Source organism: Phasianus colchicus, chromosome 4 (genome assembly GCF_987193195.1).
Source record: "Phasianus colchicus chromosome 4, bPhaCol1.hap1.1, whole genome shotgun sequence".
NCBI classification, from domain to species: domain Eukaryota; kingdom Metazoa; phylum Chordata; class Aves; order Galliformes; family Phasianidae; genus Phasianus; species Phasianus colchicus.
This window is the reverse complement of record NC_143439.1, coordinates 71,074,850-71,092,526: the sequence shown is the minus strand read 5'-3', so window position 1 is coordinate 71,092,526 and position 17,677 is coordinate 71,074,850. Positions and strand designations below refer to the sequence as shown.

The following is a 17,677-nucleotide window of genomic DNA, read 5'->3' as shown; positions in this document are numbered from 1 at the left end:
AGCATCCCCATGCTTTTCCAATGCCCAGCAACATTTCTTCAAACCCAGAAGCCCTACAAAGCCAAAAACACCAACAACATTTCCTCCTGGCATGTGAGCTGCTGTGGATGGGGGGAGAGGGGTAGCTATTGTTCACATCCAAACCCAACCCTAAATGTTGGGGTTGGGGTCGCTTTGAAATCTCCGCCGGCCCTTTATTCCCATTAAAACATCCCTGGATCAGCTCCGAGCTGAAGTTTCTTCCCCACCCCCTGGTTGTTGTTGGTTTTTTTTTTCTTTTTAATAATAAAGCATCTCAGATCTCCGCGTTGCAACTCATCTCACACCTAAGCAAGATTGCGTTTTGCACAACCCTTTCAGCTGTTTTCTCAATCTCTCCTCTGTCTCATTCTCAATTCAGGCAGTTGCTATAGGTATGTTTTAATCCCCAGCATGGTAGATTTTAATTAGTCTTTGTACAGATGGCCAATTAACATTCATTACTTTTGCCTTGAGCAATTAATTATGAGTTTGGATAGAATGGGAGATGGAGACAGAGGAAAGATGGGCAGGTGAATAAAAAAAGGGATTTTAATCAGAGTTTGGGATTTTTTTTTTCCCCCTCCTCCTTATTTATATATATACACACACACACAGAAAGAGGAGCAAAGAGAATAGCGGCGAGGCCAAGCGAGCTGACCGCTCCCATTGAACCCAATGGCTCAACCCATTGCTCAGATGGGGAAACTGAGGCTGGGAGCACTATGGGGCACCTGGGGGATCGATGTGGGGCTGTAGGGGCACAGTGCTGACGCTCCGGGTGTAGCCCAGCGGCGGTGCCTGTAATTCTCCCCTGCACAACACCCGCTCCCAGCTCCGACGTGTCACTAATTCTTCCTAATTGATTTTTCACGCTCTGGGGAGGGGAGATTGTGACATCCAACAACAGAGCCCTGATGTCGCGGCTTTCTCCGCTCTGAAAGGAGCCGGCACCCTCCCCCCGAGCCGGCATACTTCTCCCTGGCCCGGGTAGCCATGGTGAGACGTTGCCCAAATCCTTTCACCGCTGCCGCGCCGATGCCGGCTGCCAATGCGCTCCCGTGCCAACGTGCTCACGCCTGCTATTTCGGGCTGGCTCTGTGCACTCCAGCAGGGAACACGAAAATAGCAAAGCCCTGGGGCTGCATCCCGCCCCAGCATCGGGATGGAGGGGTGCACCTATGCGCCCGGCACACGTAGAAATGGTTGTGTTGGGCATGGAGAGCTGCCCGTGGGATGGTTTGTGTGCTCTGAGCAACCTATAGGGAGATGGGAAGGGCCCGGCCCTGCTTGCAGCAGGGAGGATCCATCCTGCAACATTTGGAGGGCTCCCCGCAGGCGCCGCTTTGTGCCCATCCGGCACCACTTGCTCGAAATCTGGGGATTTCTTTTTTAACACCTTTTACATCTTGGCCCTGAACCTCCTGAGATTGTCACTTTTCTGGAATTGTGCATCAAAACAAGTTCTCTGTCAGCTGCTCAGCCTTGGGATGAGGTCCAGATTTCCCTCCCATGGCACCATTGGGTACCGGTGCCACACAGGTCCCGGTGCTGTCCTGAACTTCACCATCCATTAGTGGGCACGGTGGTGATGGGTTCATGGATGGACCTGATAATCTTAGAGCTCTTTTCCAACCTTGATGATTCTATGACCCAGTTGGGTCCCCCTTAGGCAATCTCATGGGATCCAACCCCATTGGAACCCAGCTCATCCCACTGTATATAAAAGAAGTTGCATGGGGAACAGGGGGCACCCCGTAGTGCCAAAATGATGATGGTCCCTCATGCTGTGGGACACCCGTCCTATGGAAACCTTATGGATCATCACTGCGAGCCAGATCCATCCTGCACAACCTATAGGGCTGTGCCCATCTGAGAGCAGACTGTCCCTACCCAGTAACCCAATTTTACATGTGAAATATCAATGGGACATGCGGGAATAGATGTCCCAACATGCCTCAAAGTGCAAACACAGCCTAGAGTTTGGCTCGAGCCTTCGTCCTGAGGAAGAGGAGGTGCTGGGCACCTCACTACAGCACCATCCCCACCTGCAGAGTGGTGGCAGGGTATGGCCCTCTGCGAGTATACACCATTGAAATGCGCACATTTCCTAAAAGCAATATGGAACAGCTAAATATATTGCTCACAAATCTGTTTACACTAATAATGGCTGGGAGCCTGCCATCCATATGACTGCAAGGAACCATTGATTCAACATAAATTAACTGAAAATTACTTGTGAGAAGAAGAAACTAACTGTGTGTGTGTGTGTGTATGGTGCTTTTTTTTTTTTTTTTCTTTCCCCCCTTGTCTTGTTTTCTCCCTGCCAGGGATGGGGAAGCATGGAGACATTGGCACCGCCAAGCAGGGCTGCGCTTGGCAGCTCATGGCACAGCTTTGTGCCTCCCTCGCCATCCCCTTCTCCCCTTCTGCAGTGCTGGGGAGCATGGGATGGAGCCACAAGCATGGTTTTGGGATGGGGTGGAGTTCAGCCCCCGTGGATCATCCCCAAAAGGATTTGGGGGCAAATGGATGGTTTCTGCGCATGGGGATGCAGCCCCAATGCCCCCAGACATAACCCCATCCTACAGAGCATCCCAACCACACGTGTGTGAACCCAAAGCATTCCTTTCCCAGCATCCACCCTCAAGTCCAGGCTTTGCCATCCCAGTGCTGCCGGGAGGGAGAAGCAAACACAATATTTATCCATCTTCCAGCAAACAGCCATGGAGACGGAAAGGTCCGAGTCATTATTTTGGCACGGGCAGATTGCTAACTTCTTTAAATTACCGAAAAAGAATAAAATAAAATAAAATGAAATTTAAAAAAAAAAAAAAAAAATTGGCAGCTCCGTGCATATTAGTCGAAATGCTGCAGACTTGGCTCCCTCTCACCTCCGCAACATAATGTTAAATGGCATCAAGACAGTATATCAGTCATTTACATATGTTGCTTATAGACGCCAAACTTATTAACACAATAAAACTGCTGCTCAGAAGCCTTCCTGCCTATTTTTCTCATGGAGAATGTCAGTGTTGGAAGCACCTAGCCGCCTCGTATGGAAACACACGGGGTTGCCTTTCATATGGCACCCGGGAAAATAAACACATGAATCACACAGGGCCCCCTCCGACCACCTCCCAGGGGAAGGAAGGAAGGAGGAACTCATTGCTGCGGAGCTCCCAGCATGGCAGGAGCCTGGCACCAGAACGAAGCACACCAGGAGCACCCAGCCCTGATCCTCCTCCGTGTCCCATCCCAATGGGGATGAGTCTGGAGAAGCCCAATGGTCTCCAGTCCAGCCCAGCAGATTGGGACTTTCTCAATGCAGTGCACGTCTCATCCTATTCTGAGGTCTGGGAGTGGTCAGAGGGAACACACGCATTTATTTCCAGGGTTCTGTATGGAAGTAACCCCACAGTTCCATACAAGGCACTCCCAGCACTGACATTTTCCATGAGAATAATAGGCAGGAAGGCTTCTGACCAGCAGTTCTATTGCGTTAATAAGTTAGATGTCTATGTAGATGGCTGACACATCATCCTGGAGCCACTCAGCATCATGCTGAGGAGCCAAGCCTGCCTTCACCCCTGTGACCAGGCAGTTTGGGGTCTGTGGGGCCATCACACCTTCCCCTGTAGAATCATTAAGGTTGGAAAAGACCACAACAATCCTCGAGTCCAACTGCCAATCCATCACCACCATTCCCACTCATAGAGTCATTGAGATTGGAAAAGACCTCTGAGATCATCAAGTCCAACTTGTCGTTCCCTCACCCCTCTGATGGTGCAATCCCAGATGGGACTTTGCTTTCCCCATCAGCTGGGGGATTGCTTGGAAGCCTGATGGGGGTTCATGCTTCAGTGCAACCCAATGGAGCACCCAAACATCCCCAGGGCTGGAGGTGTAATTTCCTGTGTTGAAACTATCCGGTTGAACACTCAAAGAGAGGCATGTTTGCAGCAGCAATTACCCGACAGTGCATGGAAACGTGTTTCTATGTGTGACATCCTGCAGCCTTGAAGCGAGCTGCTTACTGGGGAGACCAACCTCATCCCAAAGCCAGGGGGGAGGGCTGGCTGAACTCAGATTCTTGGGGAATACAGAGCTGAACAGTGTGAATGACTGTTATCCCTCTGCACACCTGCAGGCAAACAGGGAACATTGTCCTCAGGGTCCTGCACGAAGTCAAGGGAGAGGTTTCCACGTTTATGAGCCATAGAATGAAGCATTTGGGATGAAGAAGAGCTTCAGGATCACAAAGGCCAACCATAAACCTGTCCTACCGAGTCCCATCACTGCACCATGTCTATCAGGACTGCATCCACACATCTCTTAAATACCCCCAGGGATGGGGACTCCCACCTGAAAGGTCTCATCAAGACCATGGGCACCTGCATGACCATCTCCAGATGTTAGAAGAACCATCTCCAAATGTTACAAAAGGTGTAGCAGTGATGATTTCAGGATGTGTGGGGTTTAAATATCTGCAAAGAACTTGGAGGAGCAAAATTGACAATGACACATAGCTGTATTTCCATTAGGATCTCCCATCTCTGAGTGCTCATCCAACACAGGAATTGGAGGATCTTGGGCACATTGAGGGCCTGGAGGATCTGTTCTCACCAACTGGTGTGTGGCTTTGCATAAATCCTTTGGCTTCTGTGCTTTTCCCACCTCCTCTTCCTGCTGGATTAGGTTGAACATCCATTAGTACCTATCACATCACATCTCACATCTGTACAGGATTCTGGGCTGGTGTTTGGCTATGCTGGGGAAGTGAAGGTGAATGCATCCCCTTGGAAAAGCCACTGTGAACACTGCATAGGTGGCTGAGCTTCCAGCAGCATCTGTCTTTTCTGGACTGACCTCTTCCAGCCCAAGTATGTAGCTGTATGGCTCGGAGATTTTCCCTTCCTGGGCTATGTGATGGGTTCCTCACTCATCCTGAGCCTATAAACTAACTCTCTGAGTCTCTGAATGAATAGGGGACTGTTCATCCTTGGCAATGTCTAGATCAACCATCAGACCCACCATTCCCATGGTATATCCATCCATCCATCCATCCATCCGTCCGTCCGTCCGTCCGTACGTCCATCCATCCATCCATCCATCCATCCATCCAACTATCCATACAGCCAATCATCCATCCATCCCTCCATCTGTCCATCCATCCATCTTTCCAATTACCCATCCATCCATCCATCCACCATCCATCCATCCATCCATCCGTCTGTCCATCCATGCATCCCATCTTTCCATCCAACCATCTGTCCATCCATGCATCCCATCTTTCCATCTGTCCATCCACCCATCCATCCAACCATCTTCCCACCCATCCATCCATCCATCCAACCAGCAATGGACCAGTTGATAAAGCCATCAGAAATTTCGGATACTCGGGGAGGTGAGAACGGTCTGCTGAAACCCACCAGGTTATGCAGGGAAAGTTTCTTCCCATCCAGCACACCACTGAGCCACGCCAAATTTAATAATAATAATAATAATAATAATAATAATAATAATAATAATAATAATAATAATAATAAAAGCCAAAGAAGCAGAAAGCAGGGAGCAGCCCAGCTCTGGAGTCTTCAGACCTTCTCAGCCCCCCAAACCCACACCAGTCTCCCTCCTCCCTTGTTCACTGTGGGACCGGATGGCACGAAGAACTGCGGGCAGGGGATCGGCTCTGCCCACGGGAACAGCAGGTGGGGAGGTTGGGAGGAAATGATGCAGCACTTTGAAGTCTGGTCAACTTTTAACATCGCGACGAGCTGAGCCCATGGCCACGCTCCGGGGCTCGGGGCCTGATTTTCCACATTCTGCCCTTTGATGCTGGAGGCTGATGTGTTACAGATTAACGAGGCTGCGGACAGCATTGCACCTGCTGGCATTGCGTTGGCCCCAAGCTGTCCGTCTGTCCATCCCCGAGCATCCCGCAGCCTCTCCCATACCCCACACCCTATAGCCACCTTTCGGTGCCCATCCTGCCCCCCTCTCCCTCTTCTTCCTTCCGCTTTCGTTTGCTCTTTGGAAAACCATTGTATCGTTTTTTAATGGGATCAGCTCCGCTCTGTGCCAGCATTACACCCGGAGTGGGGCTGGGGATCCTCTGTGTGTCCTCTGCTGCTGCTGCCCACGTCCTCCGGCTGCAGTGACACCTCCTTTCGTTATAAAGCAAATCTCCTTCTCCTCCAGCACAGCTCCTCCCGGTTGGACGCCCAGCGGGCAGCAGCCGGGATGCGGGGCTGGAAAAAAAAAAAAAAAAAAAACGGAGGAAAAGAATGGGAAAAAAAACTCATAATATTGTCATATGTAATAGGGGGGGATTTTTTTATTTTTTTTTTTCCCCTAAACCAAAGGAGTTCCCTTCCAAAAAACGCTTTTGTGGAGAGGAGGTGCTGCTCCTCACAGAGCATTCAGCGCCGGGCAGGGCTCAGTTATCCCCCTGTGAAGGATGTTCAGATCCGGCGAGAGCCACACCAAACGAAATCCCATTCCCGAACCTCTCTGCCCAGCAGCCCGGCACGGGGACTTGATGGAAAAACGAAATTAAATTCAGTACAATCAGATCGTCTCAAATTAAATTAAATTCAATGCCACAAATGAAGCACACGGCTCCCGCGTCTGAGCTGAGCACTGGCCCTGCTTCCTCCTTCCCTTCCCTTCCCTTCCCTTCCCTTCCCTTCCCTTCCCTTCCCTTCCCTTCCCTTCCCTTCCCTTCCCTTCCCTTCCCTTCCCTTCCCTTCCCTTCCCTTCCCTTCCCTTCCCTTCCCTTCCCTTCCCTTCCCTTCCCTTCCCTTCCCTTCCCTTCCCTTCCCTTCCCTTCCCTTCCCTTCCCTTCCCTTCCCTTCCCTTCCCTTCCCTTCCCTTCCCTTCCTTTCCCTCCTATTTCCTTTCCTTTTCCCCTTCTCCATCCCTTCCCATTCCCTTTCCTTTTCCCCATCCCATTCCCTTTCTCTTTCCCCTTCCCTCCACTCCCCATCCAGCTCCGCACCCCGCATCCCCTTCCTCACATCCCCTCTCCTTTATTTCCAACCCACAGAAATCCCCACTGAAAAGATCAATTTTTCCTTCCCCCTCTTCCACCTCCGCGAAGGGAAAATAATAAAATTAAATAAATGAAAAGAATAATTAAAAAAAAACTAAACGAGAAAAGCGCTCCGTCGGACGCGCTCGCTCCGTTTTCAGCCTTTGGTTTCCGCGCAGTTCCGTGCGCTTTCCTCCTCCCGCAGCCGCCGCGCTGTGTCTGTGCGGGAGATGCGCGGGAGATGCGCGGGAGATGCGCGCAGGGCGAGGGGCGGCCGCGCTGTGCTTGGAGGAGGGGTGGGAGGAGATGAGAGGGGGACGGACGGACCGACGGACTGACGGCCCCGCGGTGCCGCGCGGAGCATTTCGGCGCAGCGGAGTGGAAAATAGACTTTCAACCCTCTTTGTGCGGGAGGGGAGGGCTGCCCCCTCCTCCGCGCCTCAACAAAACTCCGCCGCGTCCCGGCGGGCGAAGCAGAGCCAAACTGCGGAGTGAACTCGGGACGGACCAAAGTGCGGAGAGGCTGCGCGCCCGCGCATCTATCTCCTCAGCGCGGCTCCGGGAGAGAAAACAGCGACTTTGGGATTTTTCGTCGATATTTTGATATCATTTTATTATTATTATTATTCCCAGCGCAGGGAGGAGCGGGGCCGGGCCGGGCTTTAAGCGGGGCTCCGCGCTGCGCGGACATTGCGCGGGGGCTGCGCGGGTAACGGGAGCTCTCCGACCTTTCTATCGCGGAGCGGCGGAGCCGCGGGGCCGTACTGCCGTCCCGATTTTCAGCACGAAAGAAGCGATGTAGCGATTTCCTACGAAACGAGCGCAGCCCGCAGCCCCGCTCCCACAACTTCTCGCCTCGCCGCCGGCTCCAGTCCAGTTTTTCGGGCGCTCTCCTCCTTCCCAGCGCCGGCCCCAGCCCCGGCCCTCCTCACCCGCAGGTGAGGGCCGCCCAGGCGGGGAGGGGGGGGTGGGGGGGGGGCAGCGCCAGGTACCGGCCCTATTTGTAGGGCTGCGGGGCTGCGGGGCTGCGGGGTGCGGGGGCGGCCCGCGGGGTGCGGGCGGTGGGTGCGCGTGTGCGCGGCCCCGTGGGGGGGGGCTGTGGGTGGGGGGGTGGGGGGGGAGGTTTCTCGCACACACACACACACACACACACACGCGCGCACCCGCAGGAACAGCCCCGCCGCGGCCCCCCCGAGCTCAAACCATGTTCCAGCCGTCCGCCAAGCGCTGCTTCACCATCGAGTCCCTGGTGGCCAAGGACACCCCGCTGAGCCCCGAGGAACCCCTGCGGCCCTCGGCCCTCAATTATCCCCCCCCCGCCGCTTCCGACGCTTTCCCCGGCGGTTTCCAAGGGGCCGCCGCCGCCGGTCGGGCTCTGTACGGCGGCACCGAGCTCGTTTTCCCCGAAGCCGTGGGGCACCCGGCTCTACCCGTCGCTCCGCATCAGCTCGGAGCATCGCCTCTCCCGCACCCTCACTCCTTCTTCGGACCGCAGCATCGCGACCCGCTCAACTTCTACCCCTGGGTCCTGCGCAACCGCTTCTTCGGGCACCGCTTCCAAGGTGAGCCCCGCACCGGGACCCGCAGCCCCGCACTGAGACCCGCAGCCCCGCACCGAGACCCGCAGCCCCGCACCGAGACCTGTTGCTGCGCTCCTCTCGGCGCGGCTCCGGGCTGCGGGCGGTCGGATTCTGCCGCGGGGAACGGGGATGAGCGGAGGTTCTCTTTTCGGGCTTTGTCTTTTCGCTTTTCTTTCGTTTCTCTTTTCCCCTTTCCTTCCTTTTCTCTTTTCCCCTTTCCTTTCTCTTCTCTTTTCCCCTTCTTTCTTTCCCGCTTTCTGTCATCCCTTCTTTCCGTTCTCTGTTTCTTTCCGTCTCCTTTCTTTCCTTCTTTCTTTCCGTCTTTCTTTCATTCTTTCTCGTGTCTGGTTTTTTTTCCCTCTTTCTTCCTCTCTTTTTCTTTTTTTGTTTCTTATTTTTTGAGAAAAACTGTTTTTCTTAATTTTTCACTTTCTCTCCCACTCTTCTCTTTCTTTCTGTTTCTCCCCTTTCTTTCCTCCTTCCTTTCCCCGTGTCCTCTCCCTTGTTCCTTTCCTTTTTCTTCTTTCCTTTCCTTTTCTTCTTTCCTTTTTCCTCTTTCCTTTTCTTTTTTCCTTTTTCTTCTTTCTTTTTTTCTTTCTTTCCTTTTTCCTCTTTCCTTTTCTTCTTTTCCTTCTTCCTTTCCATTTCCCCTTTCCTTTATCTTCTTCCATTTCCATTTCCATTTTCCATTTTCCATTTTCCATTTTCCATTTTCCATTTTCCATTTTCCATTTTCCATTTTCCTTTCCTTTCCTTTCCTTTCCTTTCCTTTCCTTTCCTTTCCTTTCCTTTCCTTTCCTTTCCTTTCCTTTCCTTTCCTTTCCTTTCCTTTCCTTTCCTTTCCTTTCCTTTCCTTTCCTTTCCTTTCCTTTCCTTTCCTTTCCTTTCCTTTCCTTTCCTTTCCTTTCCTTTCCTTTCCTTTCCTTTCCTTTCCTTTCCTTTCCTTTCCTTTCCTTTCCTTTCCTTTCCTTTCCTTTCCTTTCCTTTCCTTTCCTTTCCTTTCCCTTTCCTTTCCCACCCCACAGGGTTATCCTATATAATCACCCGGTTATTACCAGGTTATGGTTGTGTTCCCGTTGGCTTCTCTCCATTCCCATCAGCACACCCAGACCCCTCCCGGCTCCAGGCAGTCTCTCAGTTCCCATTGCAGTTCCCGGTGCTCACAGCCCCACAGCGGCTGCCCCGATCCATTCGTTCTGTATCGGATTCCTCCAATTCTTTTCCTTTCTTTAATTTCTTTTTATCCTTTTTTCTCTTTCTTCTTTTCCCTTCCTTTTTTTTTTTTTTTCTTCTTCTTTTATTTTTTACCTCTTCATTCCTTTTTTCTTTCCTTCCTTCCCTCTTCCCCTCTCTCCCTTCGTCCCATCCTCCTCCTCCTTTTCTGTTCTTTCTCCCCTTATCTTATTTCTCTCTTTCTCTAACTTTCTCCCCTCGGCCCCTCCGTCTCTTTCCCTTCTCACTTCACTCCTTCAGCCTTTCTCCTGTCCTTCACAGCATGGATTGGAGCACACAGGACCTTAAAGAGGATTCAATTATAACACCTCTCTTACTCTTTTTCTTCCTCTCCTTTTCTCTTCATTTTCCCTTATTTCTCTTTTCCCTTTCCCTTATTTCTCTCTTTTTCCTTTTTTTCCTTCATTTCTTTTTCTTTTCCTTTATTTCGCTTTTTTCCCTTTCTATTTCTTTCTCTGTTTCTTTCCACGAGAATTTCTGCCGTTCTCTCATTTTCTTTCTCTCTCACTCTATCTTTCCTCCCTTCTCTTTTAATTTCTTTTTCCATCTCTTTTAGTTTCATTTCTGCTTTCTTCTTTCCTAACATTTCTCCAATTTCTCCCTTCCCCTCCTCTCCCTTTTCCCTCTTTTTTACTTTCAGACTTTCTCATTTCTCCATCTCCTCTCTCACTTTTCCCTTTCCCTCTGTTCCCCTCTCACCATTTCTCTCCCTCTCCAACCCTCTCCGTTCATTTTTCCCCTTCTCTCTCCCCTTTTCCATTTCCCAAAGCAGCGACTGCGACTCCGAAATCCCACCAGTCCCCGTCCCCCCTCTTTACCCCACCCCACACTGGGCTGCCCCCCACTCCCCCCTTTTTCACATCACAAACCCCCACAGCACATTGCTGGGGTGATTCCCCCCTCCTGACCCCGCCGTTCTGCCCGCAGGGAGCGAAGTATCCCAGGAGAGCCTCCTCCTGCACGGCCCCTTCGCCCGCAAACCCAAACGCATCCGCACCGCCTTCTCCCCATCCCAGCTGCTGAGGTTGGAAAGGGCCTTCGAGAAGAACCATTACGTGGTGGGCGCCGAACGCAAGCAGCTGGCCAGCAGCCTCAGCCTCTCCGAGACCCAGGTATGGCACAGCCACAGCCATCCGTGCGTGGAATTTGGGCTGTGGGCACCACGCCGTGATGGAGATACGCTGGGCGAAATGCTCAGCGGTTCCCCAGGAGTGGAGCGTGGGATCCTCTGTGTCGGGTTGGGGTGGTGATGCCGCGTCCCCGCGCTCTCATGTCGGAGCCGTCATGCTGCATTATTTCTTCTCTGCCTGGTGTGAGTGCCAAACAAAACTGCGGTGGCCAAAGCAGTGGTGGTGTCACCCCGTTGCCCATTAGAACCCGTCGGCTCGCTGTCTTTGTGCTGACCCAACAGGACGGCTCATCTCAGCTGCGGCTTTCGGCTTTGAGGGAAGGCTTTGCTCATTTGGTGTAGGAAATGAGGGAGCCCGGGAGGGCCCAGAAAGCAAAAGAAGTGTTGGTGCAAAGGGGAAAATAGGAGAATTGGGGCTGCACGCTGCTGGGCGCACGGCTGCTGCAGGGTGCTCTGGGTGGAAGTACCCATAATATTAATTCAAGCTCCAGGCTGTGTCCTGTAATATTCAGCAACGCAGTCAGCTGAGATGGTTGCTAAATTCTGGGCCGTTTGGCCTGGTTTTATATTCATTTATTTCGTTTCCTTTTTTATGATTTATGATTGGAAATTAAAGCAGAGCCGGGAAATGCTGCCCGACCCCTCACAGTGCACATTGCCTCCAAATCCCCCCGAGTAAAGAGGAAGGCAGAGAGGCAATAGATGCCTGCTTGGGTGTCTGCTTCTGTCTGTCTGTACGCACTGCAGACTGCTCTGCGGTGTCGGATCGCTGCGCCTGGGGATGCTGTGGGTGCTGTGGGGTCATCAACCCCAGGACACGGGGTGGTGCAGAGGGGTTGAGGGGAAACCTCTGTGCTTCCAGCTTCATGGCTTCCATGTATGCATTGATACATATATAAATTTAGTTTTATATATATATAGTCTATTAATTACCCAGGGAGAAACAACCCACACGCGCCAATGTTGGATTGTTGGACTCAATGGTGCTTATGGGTTCCTTCCAACTCGTGATACTCTGCAATTCTATATCCTATGATCCTAGCATTCGGTGAACGGGACTGGCCTGTATTGCTATAGTAAGATATGTCCTGTGGCTATGCTGCTGCCACCCCTTTGCTTTCCATCCACCCAAACCCAACTGGAAGCACTTGTGCTCCCTGGGGCATCCCACTGGGTGTTCGTCCATTCCAAGGGTTGATCCCATAGAGAACAACAGCTGGAGCAGCCCCGAGGGAGGTGGAAAGGGTCCCCAAGTTCTCGTGCATCACTGGGACATGGGGAACGTGGGGAGGGCGGAAGTATTTAACCCCTTCCCATAGAGGTCTGGGACAACAGGACTGGGAAAAAATAGGATTGGGGGAAATAGTATTGAGGGCAAATGGGATTGGGGGCAAATGGTGTTGGGCAAAGACAGGATTGGGGAAAAATGGGATTAGAAAGAAGGACAGCACACAGCCCCCAGCAAACATGAGTGGGACGGGGATGGAGCTGTGCCTGCGGGGACCGTGGTGCACGAGGAACGGCTGCGGGGTGTGCGTGTGCGGGGTGACGCAGAGCTGCGGGGATGGCACCGTGGGGCTGGTGGAACATGTGGGATGTGGATGTGGGGTGGGATGGGACACGGGTGGGTGCTGTGCCGGAGGGTGTTGTGCTGGGATGGGCACTGTGGGTGGTGATGCTGCCGTGCCCGTCGGTGGTGGTGTGAGGCTGCTGCGGTGAGCTGACATCACCAGGCATGGGGATGTGCCGGGTGGGAAAGCGCTTCCCTGAGCTCATAGAGCCATAAGGTTGTAGAATGATAGAGTGTCCCAAGTGGGAATAGACCCCCATGGAGCTGCAGAAAGCCCACACTGTCTCCGTCCCAAAGCACAGCTCCCGTCCTGGCTGTGGCTGTGAGGTGTGGGACGATGCCATCCTGCATCTCTCCCCATACCACTGCAGGGCTGAGCGCACCGTGGCTCCCGTGGGGCGATGGTAATGATTAACAGAATGGCCCCACAGCCGTGCTGTGCCCACGAATGCCTGGGAGTTACAGAAGGAGAAAGATGGAACTCTGAGATAAATACTGGGGACCATTCCAGGTCCCAAGAGAAATGTCAGCGTTGATGTGTGGTCTTGAGTTGGTGCGCTGCTTTTTGGGCGCTCTCTTTGGAACCCCTGCGTGTCCCTAAAAAGAACTGCTGAGTTTTGAGGTGTTGTAAGAAGAAAAAGGTGCAGAGTGGCCGGGGCTTTGTGGTGTCACAGCAAGGACTGGTGTGCTAGAGCCCAGTGGGTGTAGCATCTCCTGTGCCATGGGGATCGCAACCACAGCGCTGTCCTTGGAGCTGCTGGGGATGTGTGGGCACACCAGGTTTGGTCACACACTCAGTTCCCAGCACAGCCGTGTTACCAGGGCTGGGACAAAGCCCCATGGCAGAGCGGGATCTCTGGGTGCATGTGGCAGTGCTTTAGGGCTGTGGTTTGGTGAGCATGGTGGTGTTGGGTCATGGTTGGACGTGATGATCGTAGTGGTCATTTCTGACTTCAATAGAATCATAGAATGGCTTCGGTTGGAAGGGACCTCAAAGACATCCAGTGACTTTATGATTCCATATGGGATTGCTGTCGCTGCCTGGATGGCGTTAGGTGCAGGAGAGCATTGTGTGTGTGTGCAGAGCAGCTGCCAAGGGCTGAGAATGGGATGGAGGAGCCACCAGGAGATGGTGCCCATCTGGTACCAGAAACCCACAGGGTAGCAGAGACGTTCGGCACCACGGTGGTTAACATCGGTTTGGGAAGGAACAAAACCCACGTTTGGGGTTTAAATGTATGGCTCCCAGGGCAGGTTACTGTCCTTACCAGTGCGGCTCTGGGGGCTGCAGTCCCATCGGGGTGGACTGCTCAGAGCTGAGCTGTGCTTGGAGGATGCTGCACTCCTCACACTCAGCTCCCGTTCCCAAAAACTCACCTGTGCGTTCTCATTGCTTTCTGCCTCACTTTCCCTCTCCAACCCTCTCCGTTAATTTTCCCCCTCAGCTCTTAGGGGGCTGAGAGCTTCACTTAAAGTTTATGAAGCACTCCGCCGTGGTGGAATTAAATTGGGCAATGCCTCAAAATGAATGGTTGGGGGTCAGAGCTCAATGGAATAAGCAGCCGTGGGCTGTGCGCTGCTCACTGCACTGCGCACCAAAAGGGTTTTGCTGCCCTTGGAAAGGCAGAAGGAGGGTCTCTGCCTCACTGTGCTGCGAGGCAGAGGGAGAGCATCGCCTGCGGATGGTGCCCTGCGAGAGGGAGGCACGATCCACGTTGACAGCAGTGCTGGGAGTGAATGCTCCCTCCTGCACCGTGCTGGTTGGCAACAGCGGCCGTGCAGCGGCGCCTGGCGGCACACAGGGTCTGTCTGTCCTGCAGGGCCGGAACTGCGGGCAGCAGTGGACACTGGTAGCATCCTGCATCCTTACACAGCATCTCGTGTCCCTACACAGCATCCTGCATCCCTGTGTAGCATCCCATGTTCCTACACAGCATCCTACATCCCTGTGTAGCATCCTGTGCCTGTACACAGCATCCTGCATCCCTACACAGTATCTCTGGATGTGTGAGATGCTGTGTAGGGACATCCTACACAGCATCTCATGTCCCTACACAGCATTCTGTGTCCTTATAGAGCATCTCATGTCCCTACACAGCATCTTGCATCCCTGTGTAGCATCCCATGCCCATACACAGCATCCTGCATCACTACACAGCATTTCACGTCCCTACACAGCATCCTGCATCCCTGTGTGGAATCCTGCGTCCTTGTGTAGTATCCCACGTCCCTGCACAGCATCCTGTGTCTTTGGATAGCATCCTGCGTCCCTACAGAGCATCCCTTGTCCATACACAGCATCCTGCATCCCTGCACAGCATCCCACATCTGTGCACATCATATTGCGTCCCTACACAGCATCCTGCATCCCGGTATGTATGACCTCCTGTGTCCTTGTATAGGATCCTCCATTCCTACACAGCATCCTGCATCCCTACACAGCATCTTGTGTCCATACACAGCATCCTGCCAGCAGTGCCGTGCTCCTCTTGGTGTCTGGGTGCCTCTCTCACCCCACTCAGAGTTTTCTGTGCCTTGGCTGCTGTCTGGGATGGCAGTGGGTTCAGGCAGGTGAGGAGTGACTGGGTCTGGGGATGGGGATGTTGCTCCTCTATGGCTCCTTGGGAAACGTTTGACTGCAGTCACAGTGAAATAGGTTTCCTTACCTCTGGATATAGTGAATTCATAATCTCCATTTGCTTCCTGGTTATCTGCAGTGTAACCTCAGTGCCTGACAGCCTCAGAGCCTTCCCTCGGGCTTTGCACAGACTGACCCACGAATGGGTTAAGCCCAAAATGCTCCTTTTTTCTCCCATCTTTGGGTGCAGGGAGGTGAAGGGTTGCCATGCTGCACTCCGAACAGAACCAGAGCCAAGACCTGGCACTGCCACCTCAGCATGGGGACACGGCTCTGGGCTGGGTGTGTGGGGACAGCTCTGTGTGACCCCTCCACGGCCACTGGGCCACTGTGCCCATGGTGATGGGCAAGGGAGATGTTTTAATTTATTCTTTTATTTTTTTTGTGCCTGTGTGTTGGGCACTGGTGTGATGGGCACCAGGGCAATGTGCACCGGAGTGATGGGTGCCAGTGTGATGGACACCACTGTGATGGGCGCCAGGGCAATGGGTACCAGGCTGACGGGCAACGGGCACCAGGGCAATGGGTACCAGGGTGGTGGCTGCCAATGTGATGGGCACCAGTGTGTTGGGCAACAGGATGATGGGCACCAGAGTGATGAGTGCCAGGGTGACTGGCACCCTCCAAACCCAAGGTCCTGCCGTCGGAATGGAAAAGTGAAGACGGGCAGGGGGACCAGGGCGCACTCCTGGTGTGACAGGGACTTTTTTTGGTCACTTCTGAAGGAAAACGGGATTTTTTCTCTGCTCCTCCTCCCCAAGGTGAAAGTGTGGTTCCAGAACCGGCGGACGAAATACAAACGGCAGAAACTGGAGGAGGAAGGGCCGGATTCGGAGCAGAAGAAAAAAGGTTCCCATCACATCAACCGATGGCGCCTCGCCACCAAGCAGTCGAGCGGAGAAGACATCGACGTCACCTCCAACGACTAAGGCAGGGACAGGCTCCTGGTGCAGCCGCCATGCAGAGGAACCCGGGGGACGACGCGGGGACGCGCGCGGCATCACCCATCGAACTCTAAGGGACGTCACCGCCGCCGCCGCCGCCCCACCGGGACCCATCCGTCCCCCCCCCCGCCGCCCGGAGCCCGGTGCCCGGCGCAGCCCTCGGGGCGCGTTTTGGGGCTCTCCTGCTGAGCCCGGGAGGAAGAGGAGGCTGCTGGGACCCCGGGACACGACCGTGCAGCCTCCTCCGTGTGGGGACCGCCCGTCAGCCGTGAGATCGCATCCAACGTCCTACCTTCGAGCTCAATGTTTCCAACCCTTTTTCTTTATTTGCCATTTTTTTTTTCTTCCCCCTCCCTCTCCCCTCCTCCTTTCTCTGTCTCTCTCTCTCTCTCTTTCTCTCTCTCTCTTTTTTTTTTTTCCCCACACGGTTTTGTTTTAATTTATTCTTTTTTTTTTTTTTTTTTTTTGTGCCCGTGTGTGCGTGCGTTCCCCGTCCCGTAGGTAGTCCGCATCTGTAGTGTGTGTTACTGCGTGGTAATAAAAAGCAAAATGTGCTCAAACTATGTCTGTTTATCCTTGGAGAGGTGTGCCGGGGGGAGCCGTCCCCATTGCCCACCCAGAAATGAGGATGTGGCCATGGTGACTGTGGTGCCATCGGATGGTGTCACCACGGAGTTGGCTTGCATGGGATTGATGGATGCAGGAGAGCTCGTCCACTGTGATGGCATCTCAGCAGTGTCCCCTCCTCCCAGGTTGGGTGTCAAGGAGGTGACACGGTGACAGAAAGCAGAAGGGGGGTGACTGCAGGTATGACAGGTATGTGGTGCTCGGGGGCTGGCAGCTGTCACACCTGCACTGGGTATTGGATGTCAAGGGAGGGGCCGTCCCACAATGACATTGGTGATGTGAGAAATGAGGTACTGGAGGCTGGAAAAGCCCCATGCACTGCTGGAGCCCCAGAATTTGGGTGGGGGGGGGACGAGGGTCCCACCTACATCTCCCCAGGGAAGGACATTTATAACCATCATATATATAGAACTATCATTAAAGTTGGATCAAAGGATCATTGAGATTGGAAAGGACCTTCAAGATCACTGAGTCCAACCATCAACCCATTGAGTCCAAACACCAACCCGTTGGGTTGATATATGCATATTATATATGAGATACACGTACAAATAAGATGATAGACACAAATATAATAATGAAATATGATATACCCAAATATAATAGTTAAATAGAGAGATACATAATAATTCCTGCTGTTTGGAAAGGGGCTGCCCTCTCCCTACGTGCAAAGGGAAAAGCCACATCCCCAGAGCAGTTCCCTTCTGCAAACAGCACATAAAACATCCTATCAATGAGACGTTAAAAGCCCCAAATCTGTGCTGACCCTTGCATCAGTGTGATTGGCCACGCTGAGCTCTGAGCCCTGACCCAAAGTTTGCTCCCAATTTCCCCAATACCCAAAGAGACCCAAATTTTGCTCCCATCTGCCCAATATCCACCCAGCCCCAAATTTTATTGTCGGT

General features: G+C 53.0%; 1 protein-coding gene and 1 long non-coding RNA gene across 3 annotated transcripts; one reads left to right on the top strand and one right to left on the bottom strand.

The window, feature by feature from the left end:
* Positions 1 to 5,634: 5,634 nt before the first annotated feature.
* LOC149918333 (uncharacterized) lies at positions 5,635 to 7,308 on the bottom strand. The gene is made up of 3 exons (XR_016466259.1): positions 7,173 to 7,308; positions 6,434 to 6,555; positions 5,635 to 6,269 (listed from the first exon to the last, which is right to left on the bottom strand). It is a non-coding gene; the product is annotated as an uncharacterized LOC149918333 (long non-coding RNA).
* Positions 7,309 to 7,546: 238 nt separating this feature from the next.
* Positions 7,547 to 16,563, top strand: LOC116225993 (homeobox protein EMX1). 2 transcript variants are annotated; one of them, XM_090139926.1, is made up of 4 exons: positions 7,547 to 7,989; positions 8,221 to 8,613; positions 10,792 to 10,976; positions 15,963 to 16,563. In XM_090139926.1, the coding sequence occupies exons 2-4, from the start codon at positions 8,256 to 8,258 to the stop codon at positions 16,128 to 16,130; spliced, it is 711 nt and encodes a 236-aa protein (XP_089996052.1). In that variant the 5' UTR covers positions 7,547 to 7,989; positions 8,221 to 8,255; the 3' UTR covers positions 16,131 to 16,563. The 2 variants fall into 2 exon arrangements, with proteins under 2 accessions (XP_089996052.1, XP_031444571.1); XM_031588711.2 differs by lacking the exon at positions 7,547 to 7,989 and having other exon boundaries at positions 8,188 to 8,613.
* Positions 16,564 to 17,677: the final 1,114 nt, after the last annotated feature.

Excerpts from the sequence above, each read along its gene's own strand:
- LOC116225993 (XM_090139926.1), top strand. The coding sequence starts at position 8,256 with ATGTTCCAGCCGTCCGCCAAGCGCTGCTTCACCATCGAGTCCCTGGTG. Across the intron at positions 8,614-10,791 it reads CTTCGGGCACCGCTTCCAAG|GGAGCGAAGTATCCCAGGAG; the intron begins GTGAGCCCCGCA and ends TTCTGCCCGCAG. Across the intron at positions 10,977-15,962 it reads TCAGCCTCTCCGAGACCCAG|GTGAAAGTGTGGTTCCAGAA; the intron begins GTATGGCACAGC and ends CTCCTCCCCAAG.